A 19367-nucleotide genomic window follows, 5' to 3' on the forward strand; every position below is an offset into this window, starting at 1 on the left:
ACTCCATATTATCAGGTATCACACCGCATACTTGAAAGCATGCTAACATCTTATCCTTCTTCGTTTTATGTTTATATTTTTTAATCTGAAAAACATATTTCACTCAAATAAAAAGCTCGACAATAATTGAAAGAATAAATCACTCCAAGCTCTTGCTAATTGTAACATTTTAAATAGAATGGTAAAAATACTAAAATAGTGTATTCTAATTATTGATTCATTCCACTACCACACAGCCTTGGCGTAACTATTGAAATCCAAACATCCAGAGATCCACAAAATCCACAAAACTGAAAAGGCAATGTCTCTTCCTCTGACACATACATATCACGCACATCTTTAAACTTGCAACATTTTGAAATTTCTTGTTTTCATGTTTAACTCAGCCGACATCCCATAGTAGGAGCTTGGACAAACCTAAACACTTAATTGCCAAAACTGGAATAGCAGGGTCAAAAGAGTGCAATAGCGTTGAAGTTTGAGGATTTGGAATATAAATTATACCCCTTTTGAGTTGGGATAGCCTATACAACTCTGGTTTAGCCATAATTTGTCAATTCCTTAAGTCTGTCCAAGTGGCTATATCATCTTCATGCTAACGCAAATAATCATATATGCATATAGATGGCTACCCACTAAGCATCTAAAAACACGAAGGATATGTATCACACAACAGAAAGAATAAATGTCGACAACGCATTAAATTGACTACTGAAGTTCTACAAGACAATCAGAAATGCTTTCTTCTCATAACCGAGCACTCTAGTGTTTGTGCACTTCAGATATGGAGCTTAGATGCACATGCAATTAACTCCATCTGTCCTTTCTTAAATCAATCCTTGGCGCTGGAGATCAGTATATGTCTTTTTGTTGTAAATGTTACCCTCTTTGTCTTCATATTCTTCTTCCAAGTCAGGCCGCCACTTGTTCAATCCTTGCCGTGCTTGTATTTTCTCCCACAGCTCTTTTGCTTCCTGCACAAACAAAACAAACTTACAAAATTTCAGGTTGCAGAAAGATATTAGACGCAAAAAACTGAATATCACTAGTATTGCTTTAAAATGTAAAAGCGAGTATACTTCACACATGGCGTTTTGTTCATATTCAAGTTGTTTACCACTTGCAATAGTCAGATTTCACATTGTGTATGTCCAGCGCTACCTCAATCATTCAATGCATAACTAGAAATTCTTTCTAAAAAATAAATTATACTATCTTTAAAAGCATAGTCGTTTCTCCACAACCACAGAAAAATTAATTGATTTGCAGCAAGCTTGAGAGAGGAATTTTCCTAGCAGCCTGGCATCAAAGTCCATCTGAACGCAACACCTCAAACAACTGTAAAGAAAATTCTTTAAACCCCATCTATGTTGCTTTTCCATTAATTTAGAAGAAGTCAATTTGCATATTTAAGGGTGGCCAATACTATGAGATCCCAAGCAGCTGGAATCCAGCACTGCATGTGAATGTGAAATTGCTGAAGGATTATTCTTGCTGCTAGTAATCATTGTTCCCACATAAAAAGTTGGGCCCAGTATGTATAAGTGCATATATAGCTTAATCTATCAAACACAACCAAGCAAACAATTGATATTCATCAATATGCCAATGATTGGCCATCCTAGAATATTCTTGCAGTCATATAGGTCGAATAAATTACAATCTATAATTACTCGGGCAATCCACACTGCGGATGAAGCCTATTAGTCCCATTCTTCTCCAACAAAAAATCAGCCAGATTAACACAACAAAGCCAATAGGAGAGAACCACAAAAGTCTATTTACATTTTACAGTTGAGGAGACCAATTCACAAAAACAAACTATAGTAAGAAAGTACTTACTCCCCACCTCAACAATTAAACAATTTAAAAAACAAAATGTGAGAAGGAATTTTTACCCAGTAAAGGTCGGAAATGGCATACCTTGATTGATGTGATCTCATTGAAGTTCTTGGTATTTGGAATCCCAAGGCAACGCATCCCATGCTGATGACGCCATTCCTTGAAATGCCGCTCATAAGCTCTACGCCCCCAATAACTGTGGGTCCCACATATCTCGCACTTGAATTCCTGGAAAGCATAAAAGAGGAACAGAGTCTTGAGAGCCTGTAATATGTTATTCCCACCCAATACAAGTTCTGAAACTCATAAAAACAAGAGTTAACAGTTAACCGAACCCACACCCATACATATGCACATCCTTTCTTGCTTCACACCCCCTCCCAAAAAATAAAAAATAAAAGTCCCCAATTGATCATTATATGATATCAATAAAAGGCAGCATAATTTTCCCAAGACACAGGTATCCACATCCATCAACACAAAAACAAGTAATGGAGAAAACTGCAGCAATATTTTACCAGATTTAAGAACAAAAATTGATCAAAAGGACATTTTCTTTACCAAAAAGACGTTGAGAAATAAATAAAAAGGCATGTAGCCCAGAATGTAGTATACACATACAAGCTCACAATGGATTTAATCCAACTTAATTCACACAAGAAAATATATTAACCTTTAAGAATCCTACAAACAAATTAAAAAACAGAAAGGAAAACTTAATTGGGAAAAAAAAAAAAAGAACATGGAGATATACCTGACCAAGGCCATGAAGCTTATACAACCAATAAGGTATAGGCTTCCCGTCCCAACCCATTGGCAATTTGAGGGGATTATAGATCTGCTGCTCATCATCATCACTTTCAGTATCAGCTTGTATCTCTTCCTGGTTAAAATTTTCAAATACGAACAAACATTGCGAATCAGAGCCTGATACAAACTGGCAAAGTCAATTAACACCAAAAATAAATCCACCCCTCTTTCAGCATATTTTTAAGAGTAAGCAACAGCATTATCTAGAAATGTATATCCAAATATGAATGCATAAATGATTTATAAATCAAACCAACAAGAATTTTATGCTAAAAATGAGGAAAAATTTTAAGTTTGAAAAGACAAACACCATGAAGCCTCACCAACACTAAAGAGCCACTGAATCCACTAGCATACCATGCTCTCAAAAAAAAAACCAAATCAAATATTCATCAATAAAATGACAATACATGTTTTCAGATCTTCAATAATTCCATACTAGCCCAGTTGAAGGAATTTTGGCTTCATCAGTGACTTAAATTTCTCAAGGTCACTAATTTCGAAAGAAAACAGATTTTAGGCACTGCACTGATAATCCAAAAAAGATTATAGATATCAATTATAAGTTTGTCCCATGAGCCGTGATTCTACTGTAGTTCTTTTCTTATTTTTTCTCAAACAAGGCAGGTAATTAGCAGAAATGTTGGGCCAAGACAGAAATATTCTCAAACCACCACTCCAATAACATTGGTCTATTGCTGAATAATTTAATCACATGAGCATAATATCTTTGAGAAAGCTACAAACTATGAAGAGCCATGACCAAGGGTGTGGTTGAGGGGTCAGATCAAAGTTTTAGAACACCCAAACAAGGCTTGCCTTGAGGCCAACCTCAAGGCATGCCTAAGCTTCTATAGGCTTGGTCTAAATACCAAATCCCAAAACAGTCAACACATTACACACTGAGACTCATGCATTGGTACAAAAGGCACACCTTGTGTGCCTTCTAATTGAGGCTTACTATTTTGTGTCTGAATCTCAAGTTAGAATTGGCTAGGAAATTTTAACTATTTGTTTATATCAAAAGAATGTCGTAGTATGAGTATCCAAAACTCTAGAACCCCACCCTTCCCAAAATAATTGAGAGCTGCATCTTATCTTGAAACAATCTGAACTTTATAATGTCATACCCATCTCTTGGCATGGTTAATGAGTTCAAGTTATTATTATTATTTTTTTAATGGAAAAAAAAAAAGTAGTTTACAAATTATATGTGATTTTTTTTTTTTCCATTTTATCAGTAATTTTCTAAATTTTTTCTTTAATTTTAAATATATGTAAGTTACTTGCATGCTTTTATCTGGAAATAAAATTCTCAATTATGGCTCAACACCTTGAGGCTTATGCCTCGCCTCTTAAGGGTAAAATGCCTCGCATTGCACCTTTGCCTTCTAAAACAATGGGTAAGAGCATACTCCCATATGGTTTGAAGGGCGGGAGATCATTAATTTGGACCCCAGGGACAGTCATGTGATCAGATTTTAATTCATGACGGCTAATTTTTCTTCTTATTTTTATTTTATTTTATTTTTTTGGACAGAAAAGGAAGAAACATCCATTCTAGAAGAAAGATGCACATTCATGATTCATGACCTATAATTTTAATCTCAGGCTTCCTACTTTAGACCATACCTCTTTGCCTCAGTGAGGCTACATCAGACTATGGCTCAATTGCCTTGAGGCCTGAGGGAGCACTTGAGGCTCTTCAAGTGAGCCCTAAGGAAGGGCCAAGGTCCATTTATGGGCTTGTTGGTTGTCCCTTGGCATTGGTCCCGATTGCCCAACAAATAGGGCCTCTATGGTCATGCCCGTAAAGGGTTGCCAAAACTAGTGATCCCCTCCTACATTTTTTTTTCCAAAACATACCACTCCACAAGACTTCTGCTCCACATTGAGGTATAGAAAAGGGATAATGTACCTAGCCTAACTCCACATTTGGAGAGGCTGCTTCCACAAGTTGCAGCTGAGACATCCAAATTTGGATGTAACACTCTTTGACATAGGGCCAAGCTCACCCTCATACAATTAAAAAGCTATCCTAATAAATCACAGTTCCAAAATAATAATGCATTCCACACTATCCATATTAAATAAAAACAATTTCTACACTATTCTTGTGTAAGAGATTTCAATGGGACTCTTGAAAGAGAGGAAAAAAATAAAAAAGGTTGGCTCCTCACCTTGTGAGGGTAGGGGGAGGGTCGTCACAGTGTACGCAGCCTTACCCTTTTTTTTAATGTAGAGAGGCTGTTTTCTTTTACTCAAACCCATGACCAACTGGTCACAAAGAAGCAACCTTACCCGTTGATCCAAGACCCATTCTCAAGACTCTTGAAAGACAAAAACAAGAAAAAGGAAAATGTAAAACCACAATGTTTTACCTCCTCACGTTCTGCTTCCATTTCCTCGTATGTCAATGCCTGTTTCTTCTCAATATTTTCTTTTGTTCGCACAATTGTCTGCACCAAAAATACACAAAAGCACTCACCATAAGTTTCAGTTGATATACAAAAACTTTGTATCCATCTCTACTGACATTTAAATGAACAATACATGACATATGAATGACTCCTGAGATTAAAATCCAAGGTTATGTTTGGTTCACAGACTGCCTATTCCTAGGAATAGAGTGGTTATAATAGAAGAATTTGATTGTTTGCATTAAAAAATAAAATAAAAGCGTTATTATCATAAGGCAACTAACATCGCTGTTAGAATACTATTTTACCTAAAAACTTAGGTTGTTAGATTGTGGGCCAACAATGTATATCAAGCCTTAATACTCCCCTACACATGCAGCGCGACAGCACGTGGAAAGATAAACAAAGGATAAATAACACCCATTATGGGAAATAAGATAATTCTTAACAAACAATAAGCGTGGGCAACAAGATTAGAACCCAGGATCTCCTGGCAACCTAGCTCTAATACCATGTTAGCATACCACTTTAAAAGCTTAAGCTTTTAGATTGTGGGCCAACAATGTATATCAAACCTTAACAATTTCAAAATATTTTAAGAATCCAAACAAGGAATAGACAAGGAATAACTATTCCAAAAAAATTTCACCATAGGAATGTCTTCCTTCCCTATTCCATGACAGGTGGAATAACAAACTTTTCCAAGCAAATTCTAAATTTTTTTTTATCAGCAAAGAAAATCTTATTAAAGTGCCTCAAGGGGGATGCTGCCCAAGTACAAACACACACAAAAAGATCACCCACACTCCAGGGTGTCAAAAAAGAAAAGAATTAGGAGGATTGTTAAAAAACAGTCCACTGTGCCAGCTCGTGACAATAGCAATTCAAGTCTACTATGTAAGGGCCAAGCTGTCAAACTCTCCTATTTCTTTCCCTCCAAACAAACCAAAAGATGGCAAAGGGATGAGGACAAGACTTTCCTCCTATTTTCTGGACCAGCTACCTTTCCAGGCCCACAACTCTTCTCCCACAGATCTGGCAGTGACCCACCACTGCCTGGTCAAAAAAGTAGCCAAGTTCCAAGGCCCAGAAGCAGAGCAAGAGGATGTGATTGGCAGATTCAGCATTATCCAAACATAAGAAACATACATTAACAATGGGCAGCCACCTCTTGTACAGGTTACCAAGGGTCAAAATCTATCTCCATGCAAAGAAAGCAGCCTTAGTGGGGACGGCTGTTTTCCATATGGGTTCCCAAGGAAGTTGTTGCAGCTTGTTCCCACTGGAAGCCTGGAAAAGTTTCCCGTAAAAGGATCTGACTGAGAATCTACATTACCATCCAGAATCCATTTTAGCTCATCAGTAGTGTTCCGGTAATGAAACTTACACAAACTGCTGCAAAAGTCCCTAAGGTGGTCAATTTCCTAATCAAAGACGTTTCTAACCAAGGGGATCTTTCAAAAGATCCATTGATCTGTAATCTGAAGATGTTAATTGAATAATTGCATTCCTAAATTATTGTATTCGTACATTATTTTCATTTACATTTTCATTGTATTCCATCCTATTACTGGGAGAATCAGTACTCCATGAACCAAATGTATGCAGTAACCTCAATGTCATAGCTAAACTTAAAACCAAGGGACTGGAACTAGATGAGTATGAAACAAAAGCTAACCTCATCAAGTAATTCACAAAGCTTTTCCATTTTAGCCTCCATCAGGGCTATTTCTTTTGAATTGTGAAGTTGTAGAGTTGCAGCAACACCATTCTGTTGTGATCCACGTGAACCTTTCGCAAAATGTTTCCTGTCCAACTGTTCAAGAGGCGTATGCTGCACAAGAAGAAAAAGGTTATCAATATATAGGAATAGAAACTAATAAAAAGCAGTGTGCTACAAGCTTCCTAAATTCTAAAAATAGGAATTCCTAAAAAATAAGAATAACAGCTCATAAAGACTAGATCCTAAATTCCTAATATTAATATAAGTTGCCTAAATTAACAAAAAACAAATGTTATTAACCTCCAACAAAAAAAATCAAGCATGAAGACAAAATGGTTTCCCTCTATCAAGAGCAGAACTCAATTTACAACCCCCAGTGAACACGAGTTTTGATTAAATGGCAGAAGACATCATTTTTTTCCAAATATTGGAAACTTAAGTGAAATGGACAAAAGATATAGAAGGAACAAATAATATCACAACACAACTACAAGAACACAAACATGAATTGGTCTTGCAACAAATTTTCTGTTCTACTACACAAAGAAGTTGCTCTACAGTCACCTTTGTAAGGAAAAGTCTCTCTGCACGCTGCTGAACAGTGCCCCCTGTCTTTAGCCCCAATGCAACCAATGCCTGCCAGGGGACAACAAAGCAAACAATAAAGGGAAAAAAGAAAATGGATATTTTTTTCTTAAATAAAAATAAACTTTATGAAGATAAAAGAGAAGACGTGAGAAAAATCAAATTTTTAAAAAGAAAAATAGTTAAGTGAAATTAATCAAAACTGAATATTCACTAAGATTTTATGAGACATGTAAATAAAAAATAAACATAACCAAGACATTAGTTCACTTTAATGTAGAATCACCATTACAAACAGCAGATCATTAAAAAATATCCACTAAGATTTTATGAGACATGTAAATAAAAATTGAATATAATCAAGACATTGGTTCACTTCCATTACAAACAGCTAAGGTTATTTAAAAATATGCATACCCTAAATTTCTTTAAAATCCAAGCTCTTCAATTATCTTGTCCAGAATTTCTCAACTCTATTTAATGAAGCCCTTGTTAAAAAAAAAACCGTACAAATCAGATTTTTAATCAATTTCAATCAAATTTCAGCACATTTTGGTATTTCATTTAAAGAAGTTCAAAAAAAAAAAAAAACCAACGCTCTTCAATTTAGTCCCACCCAGCACATAACTGGCTAAGGAACTGTAATTCAAAGCTTAATCAATATGTTGAGCTACTAAGGTACTTTCTTCACATTTCTGAAGTTCAAACTAAACTCGCTTTCCAGCTCGTTGCATCTAATCCTAAGAACAGACGCAGCTAAGCAGTACCCTCATTCATCGGGTTTTTTTTGGTTATTGTTTTTTCCTTTATAAGACAGAGACACCCTTGCAATAGTATTACTTATTATTTCATCCCAAATTTAGCAACCCAATGTAGAATTGACTATCATTAAAAGACAACAAAACATTCACTTTTAAAGGTAATTTCAGAGAAAATCACCAAATGCCTCATGGAACACTCAAGTCAGTGAAGTCACTTGAATCACTAGAACTAAGTTACCCCAGACCTAAAAAGAAAATTTTGGCATGCTTGCTGGTCTAAAGCCACTGTAATTCCCTTACAATTTTGAACCTCATACAATGGAAAGAGCAGCAATAAAAATGAACTTTTAAAGAGGCGAGAGCTGCACAAGAATCATCGAAACTTGCATTTATTGTATGACAATGACACCCTGTCTTTGTTTTCAGTGCACACTTTAATTTACCTAAAATTTCCATTGTTTGTTAAGCACCAAAAAACAGAACAGTTACAACCCATGTGCAAGACAGCACCAGCACAACTTAAAGGTAGCATCTCTAGACTATATACTAAAGCTTGTACAGGAGAAAAAAATACTAAACAGTTATAATCAACAAAAGAGTTGCTCATAACTCTTATTTGACAATAAAGGATCAACCTTACCTCCTTCAACTTTTCTGGCCCCACTTCTATCAGTTCTTCGACTGTACTGTAATAATCGAGATCGATCACGGTATGTTGAGCTGGAACATGACCATTTTCTTGATCCTCATTCTCCCATTCCGGTACCCTTCCATTTGCCCATTGATCTTCAAAATCAGTTATAACCTGCCAAAAAGAAAAGTTGCTAAATTATAAAGTAAAATATATATATATATATATATATATAAAAAAGCAGAGAAAGTGATAAAAAAGATTATCTCCATGATATTAACTTTGCTTTCTATATACTAATAAATTTCAGAATGCCCTGTTAACAAACATGAAATCAAACCCCAGAACAGGCTGGCACTACAAACGTACACGGCAACTAATCTCATTAGAAATAAGTGCCCTACATATCTCCATATAGTTTGAAGACATCAAACTATAAACACAAACACATTCTAATATGACCACACAAAATCCAGTCCCTTCAATCATTGCAATGCCACCAAAACTGCCAGCTGCTACAACTCCTAACCCTGACAAATTCAAAAACTTTCTACATTTTATTTTGATGTTGCAGACTTCAAAAAAGGATTGGAAAAGCTGTTAAATGGGAAAAGAAGATTTGTGTTTCACTGAAATTTTGATTAATGCCGAAACTGATGCCACAGCTGAAAATTTAAACTTTTGCTGAAACTGATTTCAAAATTGAAACTTTAAACTTTGCATGCATATGGCAGTATCTAGTAAAAAAAGTGAGCTGCATGTTAGACAGCATCATAAGAACCCCCAGCAAAAGAAAAATACACGAACAAGAGAACAGATTATACAAAACTAAACCTTTGAGAATATCCTATCAAGATCTTGCAAGGGTTCTGTACGCTGAAAAAAGTATATCAGGTACTCGAGCAGCTTCTCTAAATAATCACAGTATTGCCTGTAGCAAAAAATAAGATAAATAAAAACCCATCAAAGTTTTCAAAATTTTGTGTTTGTGTTTCAGTAGGCAGAATACAAAAAATAGAAGAAACTCAAAATTACAGTTAAAAAATCAAGCTAAAAATTGGAGAAAAAATTTACCTCGTCATCTTTGACTTGCGAGGAATTTTATGTGGCTGTGTAAAAACATCAAGGTACGCAGTGTACTCTATGGGCTCTCCAAATTTCGAATTGATGTAGTCATTGTATAATTCATGCATGTCTAGATAACGTCCAAAGGCTTCCTGAGAATAAAATATAGATTAATTGAAAACAGAAAAAGTTGCAATCCAAGAGCAATTGATATACAAGCCTACAAGTTCAATTTTTTAATAAACAAGATGGCACAGCTTTTTCAGAACAATGAATGTGCCAAAATGAGACAAATTTTATCTGTGTGCTACTCAACTTGTACCCGTGTATATGAACAATTGCAAGCCCACGAAGCACCTTCACTCCGAATTCAATGCAGAAGGGCTGGCAATAATGAAAATAGTAGCACTCAATCTCACATATTATGAATTATGGAAATCACAATATGGCAAAGTTCTCAAAATGGACAACTAATTCATTATTTTGTACATGTCAAAATTGTCAATAAACGAGATACATATGCAGGTGAGATGACACAGAAAACAAAAATCTGAAACCTTGCATGATAGCAAATTCACCCAAAAAAAGGAATTTGCAAGGAACCCAACTAAGTCGATAAAAATTATCAATTTACAGCATATACAAATTTGCTGTCATCTTAGGTAAGTGACTATTTCTTGTTTTGAGAAGGGAGCCCATCAGCCCAAAAACAACTGAGAGAGCAATAAAAATGCTTGAATATCAGGAGAAAAAATGCGAACATATGTATTTGTTATTATATCATCACATGGACTTTTCATTAAAGGCATGCACTACTAAGGCTATATGTAAACATTTTATTTCAAAACTTCCATTATTGTGTGAGTTTCATAATAAAATATATAGCAAGATGGACATCATATAAATTCGTTAAGATATTTTATACTGCAGAACGGCTAAGTACAGCATATTAAAATCATTATCAGATAAACTACAGGTAATGACTAATGAAATTATAAAATGTCCACAGACGCGCCTGCACACAAGCGTACATATGAGAGCGCGTGCACACATCACACAGAATGTGTGTGTGTGTGAGAGAGAGAGAGAGAGAGAGAGAGAGACCTCGCCACTAAACTCAATTTGAGGTTGCTCTTTGAGCAGCTCCTCAGAATCCTCGTTAGTATCAACAACACGTGCAGCTGGATGCCTTCTATGGTACTCACGGATCTGCATATTGGAATAGACATACACACAAAACCAAGAAGTAATGTGAGAACCACAGCATTCATGAGAAAGGAACCCCTCAAACCCCAACAATTACCTCTTTCAATCTGTCATAAAATGCACTGAAAACATTTGTCCCTGTCGCGGTCTGACCACCAAGAGCCGCAATCTCATCTTTCCTTGCATTATCCTTATCTTCATATATCTCAACCTACCAAATCATATGATCGCACAAGCAATTTTTCATTTGCATATTATCAAATCAAAGAAATCCCAAAATAATTCACTGAATCAAACCAAATAAAATTATTTGGCATAGTTTGGTAAGCTTCCCTGTTAAGATGGGCAGGGAAACACAGCTACAAACATAAAACTTCAAAAGAATTTCGTTTAGTTTTGATACACAATTCTCATATCATATTGCATATCACCATTTAATTCCCAGAAATATAAATGAAAATTTTATTTTAAAAACACTTTCTTACAGCTTTATTCAACCTATAGACACTTAGTCACAGACGAGTGGGAGTGAACAAGGAGCATGTAACCCTGTGTACCCTAATCTGAAGCATCTCCATCCACCAGATAAATCGCTAGACTCCTTCCTGATGGACGCAGACATAGAATCTGAGATACCTTCTGGTGCAGGCAAACCTTTTCAAAAGGCTTTATCGTTTTGGTAGAAGTTGTTGGGAAGTAGCAGTATGGATTGCTCACCTATAGAGCAAAGATACAATTAAGGAAAACAAGGTATTACAGGGGAGTACCTTAATGATAACCCTTTATACCCTAATATCTCACTTGATCCTGAGTTCATCGAGTACCTAAGTACCCCACAGAAGAATGCCGTCATTTTTAAGCTTTATGGTAGATCAGCAGTGTTTCCAGCACCTTACAGATGCATCAAGGCTATGAATTTTACTTGATCAATTTTGCACCAGAGGGGGGCAGACAGAAGCCCTTTTAAGTGACCCTAAAAAAATTCAAGGTCATTTTATATTTACTAGGCTATACAACAAGCGGACGTAATTTTGAAGCATCTTAGAAGTCTAATACATCTAATATGACTTGGGTTCTAAACCCAATGTATTACAATAACGATGCCCTTGAAACTATTGCTTCCTGCATAGCAAATTTGTTAAGATTGATGACAATACCATTTAGCTATAAGAGAGATATATGCTCAAGTTTGTATAAAAATTGATTTAACAAAGCCTGTCATTGCCAGCTTTTGGCTAAATAAAATGGTATTGTGTAGAATATGAGGGCTTCCATTCGGGTGTGTTCTCAGTATGGCCATGTAGGACATTGTCAGAGGCTTGCTTGACAAACATCCTTTTAATGATTTGAAGGAAGCGAGAAGCACCAGTACGGCAATTTCAGGCAAGGATCACCACTTACAAGCCGCTAATGTGGTGAGCAAAAAATTCATGGCCGTAACGGCCGTTATGGAACCGTAAGTCCCATAACAGGCGTTACACTTACGTTACAGTCCGTAACGGCCGTTACACCACGTTACGGCTGCCAACTCCTTATCTTCTCGAATCTGCTTCATTTTTTGTGGTTCTCTTCGCGTGTTGCTGCTTTTTCCCCTCTCATCTCCTTCGTCCAGCTTAGATCTACTGATCTGAAGTTTCAAAACCCTTAAAATCATCTTCAATTTGTTGTTTAAAGCTGTGATCCGCAGGTTAGCGGAGTCAGCTCTTTAATCTGTGGAGATTTTCACAATTTATCGGCAAAATTGCTGTTATTTGGGAAAGTTTAGGGTAGATTCTACGAGGAAATTGTGAAAACAAGAAGAAATTTGAGGATTTGGAGGCCTGCAGCTCAAACTCACTCCATTCAGTAGGTTCAGCCACTGTCGGGACTTGGGTATGCCTTCTACCAGACTCTAGTCTTCTTTCTTTTTTTTTTTTAACTATTTCTTTTAATTTGAAGCAGCGGAGGCTACTCCAGCACTACTACAGTGCCACATTGCTAGCAGTCCACAGTGCCCACTAAATTACTAATTTAGTTTATTTTATACTTTTAAATTTATACTTAATAAATAATTATTTTTATTTTATTTTATGTATGTAAAATTGTAAATAATTAATTATATATGTAAAATTTATTAATTAATATAAAAAACTAGTATAATTATAGAATCTTAGAGTATAGATTTACAATTAATATATAAGTAAAAAATATTAATTAATATAAAATTTCTGCAAATCGTAAGATTGTATTCATGTATTCAACTATTGATACCAATCATTTTTCAAATACGTGTATGTGTATATAGAGTATTGACTCATTTTTAGTAATTTTATGTTTCTAATTAATTGATTCTTCATTTTAATTACATTTCTACATTTTTTACCCACTAAACTAGTGCAAACTATAAAAAAAAATATATGACTTCCTTTGTAAACATCGCACTAAAATTAATGTAATAATCAAAATTAATGCTCATTAAAAAGCATTTGTAGGTTGTATAAAGCAGTCAAAATTCATTAAAAATCATGTATTAATGGATTTCATGCTTATTCTTCAATTTTGGCATGGTTGTGCATGCATGAAACAAATTCACGACTGTTACAACCGCTTCCCATTACGTAACATCCGCGTCTCCCATGTCCCGCGACACCTGCGACCGTTAGGCGACGTCACCCACAACCGCGATTTAAAACCATGCTTGCAACGGTATCGGAGGCCTCATTTTCCATTGTGCAACGGCCACTATGCTACGCAATGGTTGTTATTTAATACCATGCCTCAGTCCTCTACTCCTCATCGAAATTCAGCAACCCTGCACCTGAATTTCTCTCTTGTTCGACAACCAGAGAGCCTTCCATCTGGTGACTGGTGTTTGATCAGCAGCAGCTAGCAGTCTTGCTGTTTGATCGACAGTTCTTTGACGTTCAACAACAAGAGTTCCTGGGGTTCAACAAAAACTCAGTCCTCAGTCCTCTTCCTTCTTTGGTGTTCGCCAATAACAAATTAGTCCTCTTCAACACAGGGTTCTTGTTTGATCAGCAGCAGCCAAAAAAAGTGCCAAGCCAGCTGGCCCAGCAGAGCTGCAGAGGTATGCTTTGAAACAAATTTTTTGCTTCTTGAAAAGAATCAATAGTGAGCACTGTTTTTCTCCTTCTTCTTCTCCTTTTCTTGCTCTTCTTCTTTTTCTTCTTTTTATTGTTTGAACTTTTTATTGTATTTTTAACTTCTTGTACTTGCTAAGTTACTAACCAAGTTTTTAGTCTTAAGAATTGTCATAAAGTTCCACATATATAATTTTTTAATATTTATTTTACATTGAAAGTAGAATCTTATGATTGTCGATCCAATTCTACGATTTGATCCTGCAGACCCCTCCAACCATATCCTGCAGAACCCTCCAACCGTCCCACTTAGAATCCCAATTCTAACAACCTTGGTGATAATGCAGTCCAAGAGGTTCAGAGGGCCTTTCCAATGGGTGATATACTTTTCGGAGCTAACCCAGACTTTGCTTATTCCTGCCTCAGTGACAAAATTCAATCCAAAAGCCTAAGCAATGTGGCTTATAAAACTAATTTTGAAGATTTTGGTCAGCCAAATTTGCCCATTGCATGGTCAAATCATCAGCCCTCTGAAAGGAAGCTGTATCTTGGATCAGACAACAACTAAGAAAATATAGTTCCCTAGGAATTGATTCATCATCTAAAGAAATCTAACAGCAAATGAGGATGTTTTGCTATTAAAAATGACCTTGAAAAAAGATTATGACAAAATTAATTGGGTCTTTTTAAAACACTTCTGATGAGTTTTGGTTTTCCTAGCAACTATATCAAACTGATTATCAGCTGCAACTATACTAAACTGATTATGAGAATATCAGTTGCATTAACAATTCTTCTATATCTATCTTATTGATGGCTCCAAGCTTCAAAGCTTTTGCCCCTAAAAGGGATCTACAGAAGGGGATCACCTTTGTGGAAAGTACTGGCAATTTCTTTGTGATTTGCTTACAGAAACTGCCTCCTTTGATTGAGAAAAACGTCCAGAAAAAGGAATGGTTACCTACAAAATGTTGTCAAGGAGGTCAAGCTTTCTCATATCTTTTGTTTGCAAATGATACATTGTCATTTGCCAAAGCTTCCAGATCCCAAACACTCATGCTATTACCAGCACTCCCAATGAGTTGTGCAATGCTTAGTAAACTTACTGAAATCAAAAGATATGGTCTCAACCTCGGTGTCACACGAAAATTTGGTGTATTATCAACATTCACTTCACTAGTGACCCAAGAAAGTACTTGAGAGTGCTGATTGGTCTTAGCAAGAAAAATACATCAGTTTATCATGAGCTGGATGCAGAAAAAGTTATGTAGCTAAAACCAACGGCAGGGTGAAGTTGACAACTATTCCTTTATATTTGATGCGAATCTCATGGCTCACCAGTCTATTTGCAACTGAGTAACTCCATTGGTGGACTTTCTAGAGATTTCATTTGGAACTCTTCAAGGGATCAGTAAGCAATTTGTCCAGTGAACTGAGATATGGAGGTCTTGGAATCTGTCAAGTTCGTTGCAGTGTGCCTTTGTTGGGAATGCTCTCTCGGGAAATCCTGTCTAATTTCAAGAAACCACAGCCCTGCCTCGCGCATCACAAATATCTCAAAGATGGTATCTTGTTCTATCACTCTCCACAAAGACATGCACTTCATACTTTGAAATCTATAATGAAAAGCTTTGATATGCTGCAAAATGGATACAGATACTGTACAGGGAATGGGAGGGGTATATCCTTATGGTGGAACTTTAAGCAGAATCATTAGTTGCTTTTGTTCCAAATATCAATTCAAATGATAAATCTCAAAGTTTGTGACATAATTTCAGAGGAGAGAGAGTGGATTTTTTATCCCTATAGAAAAAAAAAGCGGCCTGGTGCACAAAGCTCTCGCGTATGCGGGGTCCGGGGAAGGGGCCTATAGAACTTACTCCAAAATCCACTCAATTCAATTAGCTAGCTTGCAGGCAAAACACATTGTTCTCTGGTCTTATTCTAGTAATGAGTACTACTCAACCAAATCAGCGTACAATTGGCTTGGAAAAGATGTCTCAGGACAGAATGAGGATGGAGTTTGGAGATGGATTTGGAATTTGAAAATCCCTCACCATTTTTTTGGGAGTTTGGCATTCGGGCCACAAATTTGGACTTTTGTGGATTTTGACAGAACACAATAAAAAATTGTATTTAATTCAGATCTATATAAATTCAAATCCAAGACTCGAAACTCATGCTCCCAAAACACAAAGTTAAAAAATCAAAATGTTCCAGTGGTTGCCTTAAATCCTGACAAAAAAAAATCCATTTGCAAATGTTAACACATTCAGGGTTGTGCGCGAGATGCAACGGGGACACTGAACTTCTTCATATTCTCCGAAATTGCATGGTATCAAAATTATATGGGTGTCATCTAGTTTCGATATTTATTCAGATAATGATGGTTTGAGTTTGAATTGTATGGATTTCTTCTCCCTTACATGTGATATATGGCCGTAGAAAAATAGTTTACCCATGGCTAGTCAATCTTAAAATTCAATTGAATGGAGGAAATTTATCATCATTTGCTGGTACATTTGGAGAGTCCAGAACAAGAAGGTGATCAAAGGGCAGGTTTCTTCAGTTTATAAACAGTTTTTTAATATTAAATGCCTAGATGAGGGATCTGCAGAAGCTTTTGATGCTAGAGATCCTTAGACAGTTTCTAGTTGGCAGCTTATACCAGTTTTATGAAAGCAGCCTTGTCATGGAGGGGCAAAAATCAATGTAGATTGTAGCTCATGGAGCAACCAGGGTATTGGCGGTGTAAAGGGCCTCATATGAGATAACTTTGGAATCTAGAAAAGGGGGTTTGCTGGTTGAATTGGAAACTTGACGAAAATGGCAGCAGGAATTATCAGCAATCAGGTATGGCCTTCATCTTGCTTGGAAAGAATGATGTCGGAACATTCTTTTGGCATGAGCTCAATGGAACCCATTTGGTTGATTAATAAATGAGACCCTCTCCGTCATCTCTTGGGTAATAATCGTCATGGACATCTTACACTTTTAAGTACCTGAAGTGGAGATTAACTTTCTCCCATACTTTTTGAAAGGGAAACCAATGCACAGATTCCTTGGCTAAAATTGGCGCGTGTTCCAGTTATTCCATCCACAATTTTGACACTCCTCTGACTATTATTGGGTCTTTACTAATTGCAGATCAAGTTGGAACTGTTCCTCCGTCTCAAAAAAAAAAATCTTAATTTAACCTAAACACGACAAAGTTGCCAGATTAGAAGCACATCAAATTTTAACACTGCGACTAAAATTTCATTTAACTTTCCAAACTTCAATTTTCAAAATTTAGACTGAGCGCACTACAACTGATTACAAAACCTTGGAGCTAAATTTTCAAAACTCTAGGATTTAAAAAAAAAACACACACGCACACGCACAAGCACAAAGCATAGTACTCGGAATTTAATTTTTCTAGAGAGAGACGTACGAGTTTATTAGTGGTGGAAGAGATGAGGTCGATCATGTTGCGGACGCGGTGGCTCTGGAAGAGGCGGTCTTTGGTGGTGGGAGGTTCGTTCTGGAGGTCCTTCACTATCAGCCGCTCCAGCCTCTCGACGTCCTCGTGCGCCGCCCGCGTCACTTCCAGCAGCGTCGATGACATTTTCTCCCGCTCTCGCTCCTAGGGTTTCTCTCTCTCTCACCCACTCACTCTCTCTGGGTGGGACGAGATTGTGCAGAAACCAGGTGAACTCGGGATTCCGATTCACCAGATGGCGAATTTCGGGCCAACTTATTCGACGCCGTTTTAATGGGAATATTTTGGGATGAAAGTTTTTGGACTCAGATTGATTGCCTTTTTTAAATACTAATTATTTTAAAAATACTTACACTATTGAAATTTTAATTTAATTTAGTTTACTTATTGTTTTTTATATTGTATTTTTAATAAGTCGAGTTAGTATTTTATTTTATTCATTAGGTTTTGTGCTAAAATAATACCAACCAGCATCTTTTGTAATTTATCATTTATTCAATTAAAGGATATTTTTCAAATAAAAAATTACTAATACCGCACGTACAGTAATCTATCAATGGTATACTCATAAACCAAACATTAAGAATCATGTATACTGATTCCCACTATATCATAGGACATCGTGAATCGTTGCATATTTATCGTTAATTTATATTAAAATATTAAAATAGGGTATTTTATCTTCACAAGTTCCCAAATATCAAATCTAATTTTCTCAAATTTTAAATTTTTTATAAAATTATTTATTGATTAACTTATTTACTTATTCCTAAAACATTATTGACTTGTTGAATTACTTGCTATATTTTAATTAAAAATAGGAGTACAATAGTTGATTTTGAATTCATTTAAATACGTGATTTTTCATTCTTTACGTTTACTTTAATTGTGATGCTTCATCTATTTTTCATCATTTCTTAAGACAGTATTGGTATAGTTTTAAGTCAAATCAACACAAATTCATCCAATCTAAAATTACTTAAGTTGTTCAATCTAAATATTCCAATAAATGAATGTATTTCTAGTGAATGTATTAATTTTATGCCTCTCTTTTGGTATGAAATTGAAAATGGGTGGCAGATGATTCCACTTTATGTTATCACTAATTTTTAATTTAATTTGTGTTGCAAATTTTCCATAATGAACTTGTGCACGATACCCCTTTTGCTCTGCATTGTGATGCAACATTAATTTTTTTTCTGCAAAAGGATAAATTTCAGTAGTTCATAAGTAAGAATATACAAACCCGTTAATGTTCTTCAATTCCAACTTGTTCATTTTAATCTGTTATTATTTTTATTATTTAAATTTTAAAAAATTTAGATCCAAATTTGGCTGTGAACTAGACTCGTGTATGAGTCAAACCGAACATAGGTTATTGATTATCAATTAGCCTTAAATAAATAAATAAATAATTTTGATTAATTATGTAGGGACCCAAACCTAAGAAATAAAGGAAAATAAATAAAAGAAACGGAAAATAAATAAAAAGGAAAGGAAAAGTAAGAAAAAAAATAGAGATTGTTTGGTTTAGCACCAAAACGTCGACGGTTTCGTGCGAGGTAGCTTACTTATAAATAGAAGTTAGTTTTTTTTAGAAATTTCATATTCCACTCTCTCTCTCTCTCTCTCTCTCTCTCTCTCTCTCTCTCTCTCTCTCTCCCACGTGCCTCTCTCTCTTCCCAAGCTTCACCGGATCTGCTCTGCTCCCAAAATGTCTCTCTCTTCTCTCTCGGCTTGCCGACTTTCTCTCCGTAGCAAGT

At 35.8% G+C, this 19367-nt stretch overlaps 1 protein-coding gene across 1 annotated transcript; it reads right to left on the reverse strand.

Moving 5' to 3' along the window:
• Positions 1 to 679: 679 nt before the first annotated feature.
• On the reverse strand, positions 680 to 17895 carry LOC131146215 (splicing factor SF3a60 homolog). The gene is made up of 12 exons (XM_058095637.1): positions 17557 to 17895; positions 11141 to 11254; positions 10942 to 11046; positions 9847 to 9989; positions 9607 to 9703; positions 8782 to 8946; positions 7360 to 7431; positions 6751 to 6906; positions 5034 to 5111; positions 2597 to 2725; positions 1924 to 2070; positions 680 to 974 (listed from the first exon to the last, which is right to left on the reverse strand). The coding sequence occupies exons 1-12, from the start codon at positions 17728 to 17730 to the stop codon at positions 828 to 830; spliced, it is 1527 nt and encodes a 508-aa protein (XP_057951620.1). The 5' UTR covers positions 17731 to 17895; the 3' UTR covers positions 680 to 827.
• Positions 17896 to 19367: the final 1472 nt, after the last annotated feature.

The sequence above is a fragment of the Malania oleifera genome, chromosome 13, assembly GCF_029873635.1.
Source record: "Malania oleifera isolate guangnan ecotype guangnan chromosome 13, ASM2987363v1, whole genome shotgun sequence".
Lineage (NCBI taxonomy): Eukaryota > Viridiplantae > Streptophyta > Magnoliopsida > Santalales > Ximeniaceae > Malania > Malania oleifera.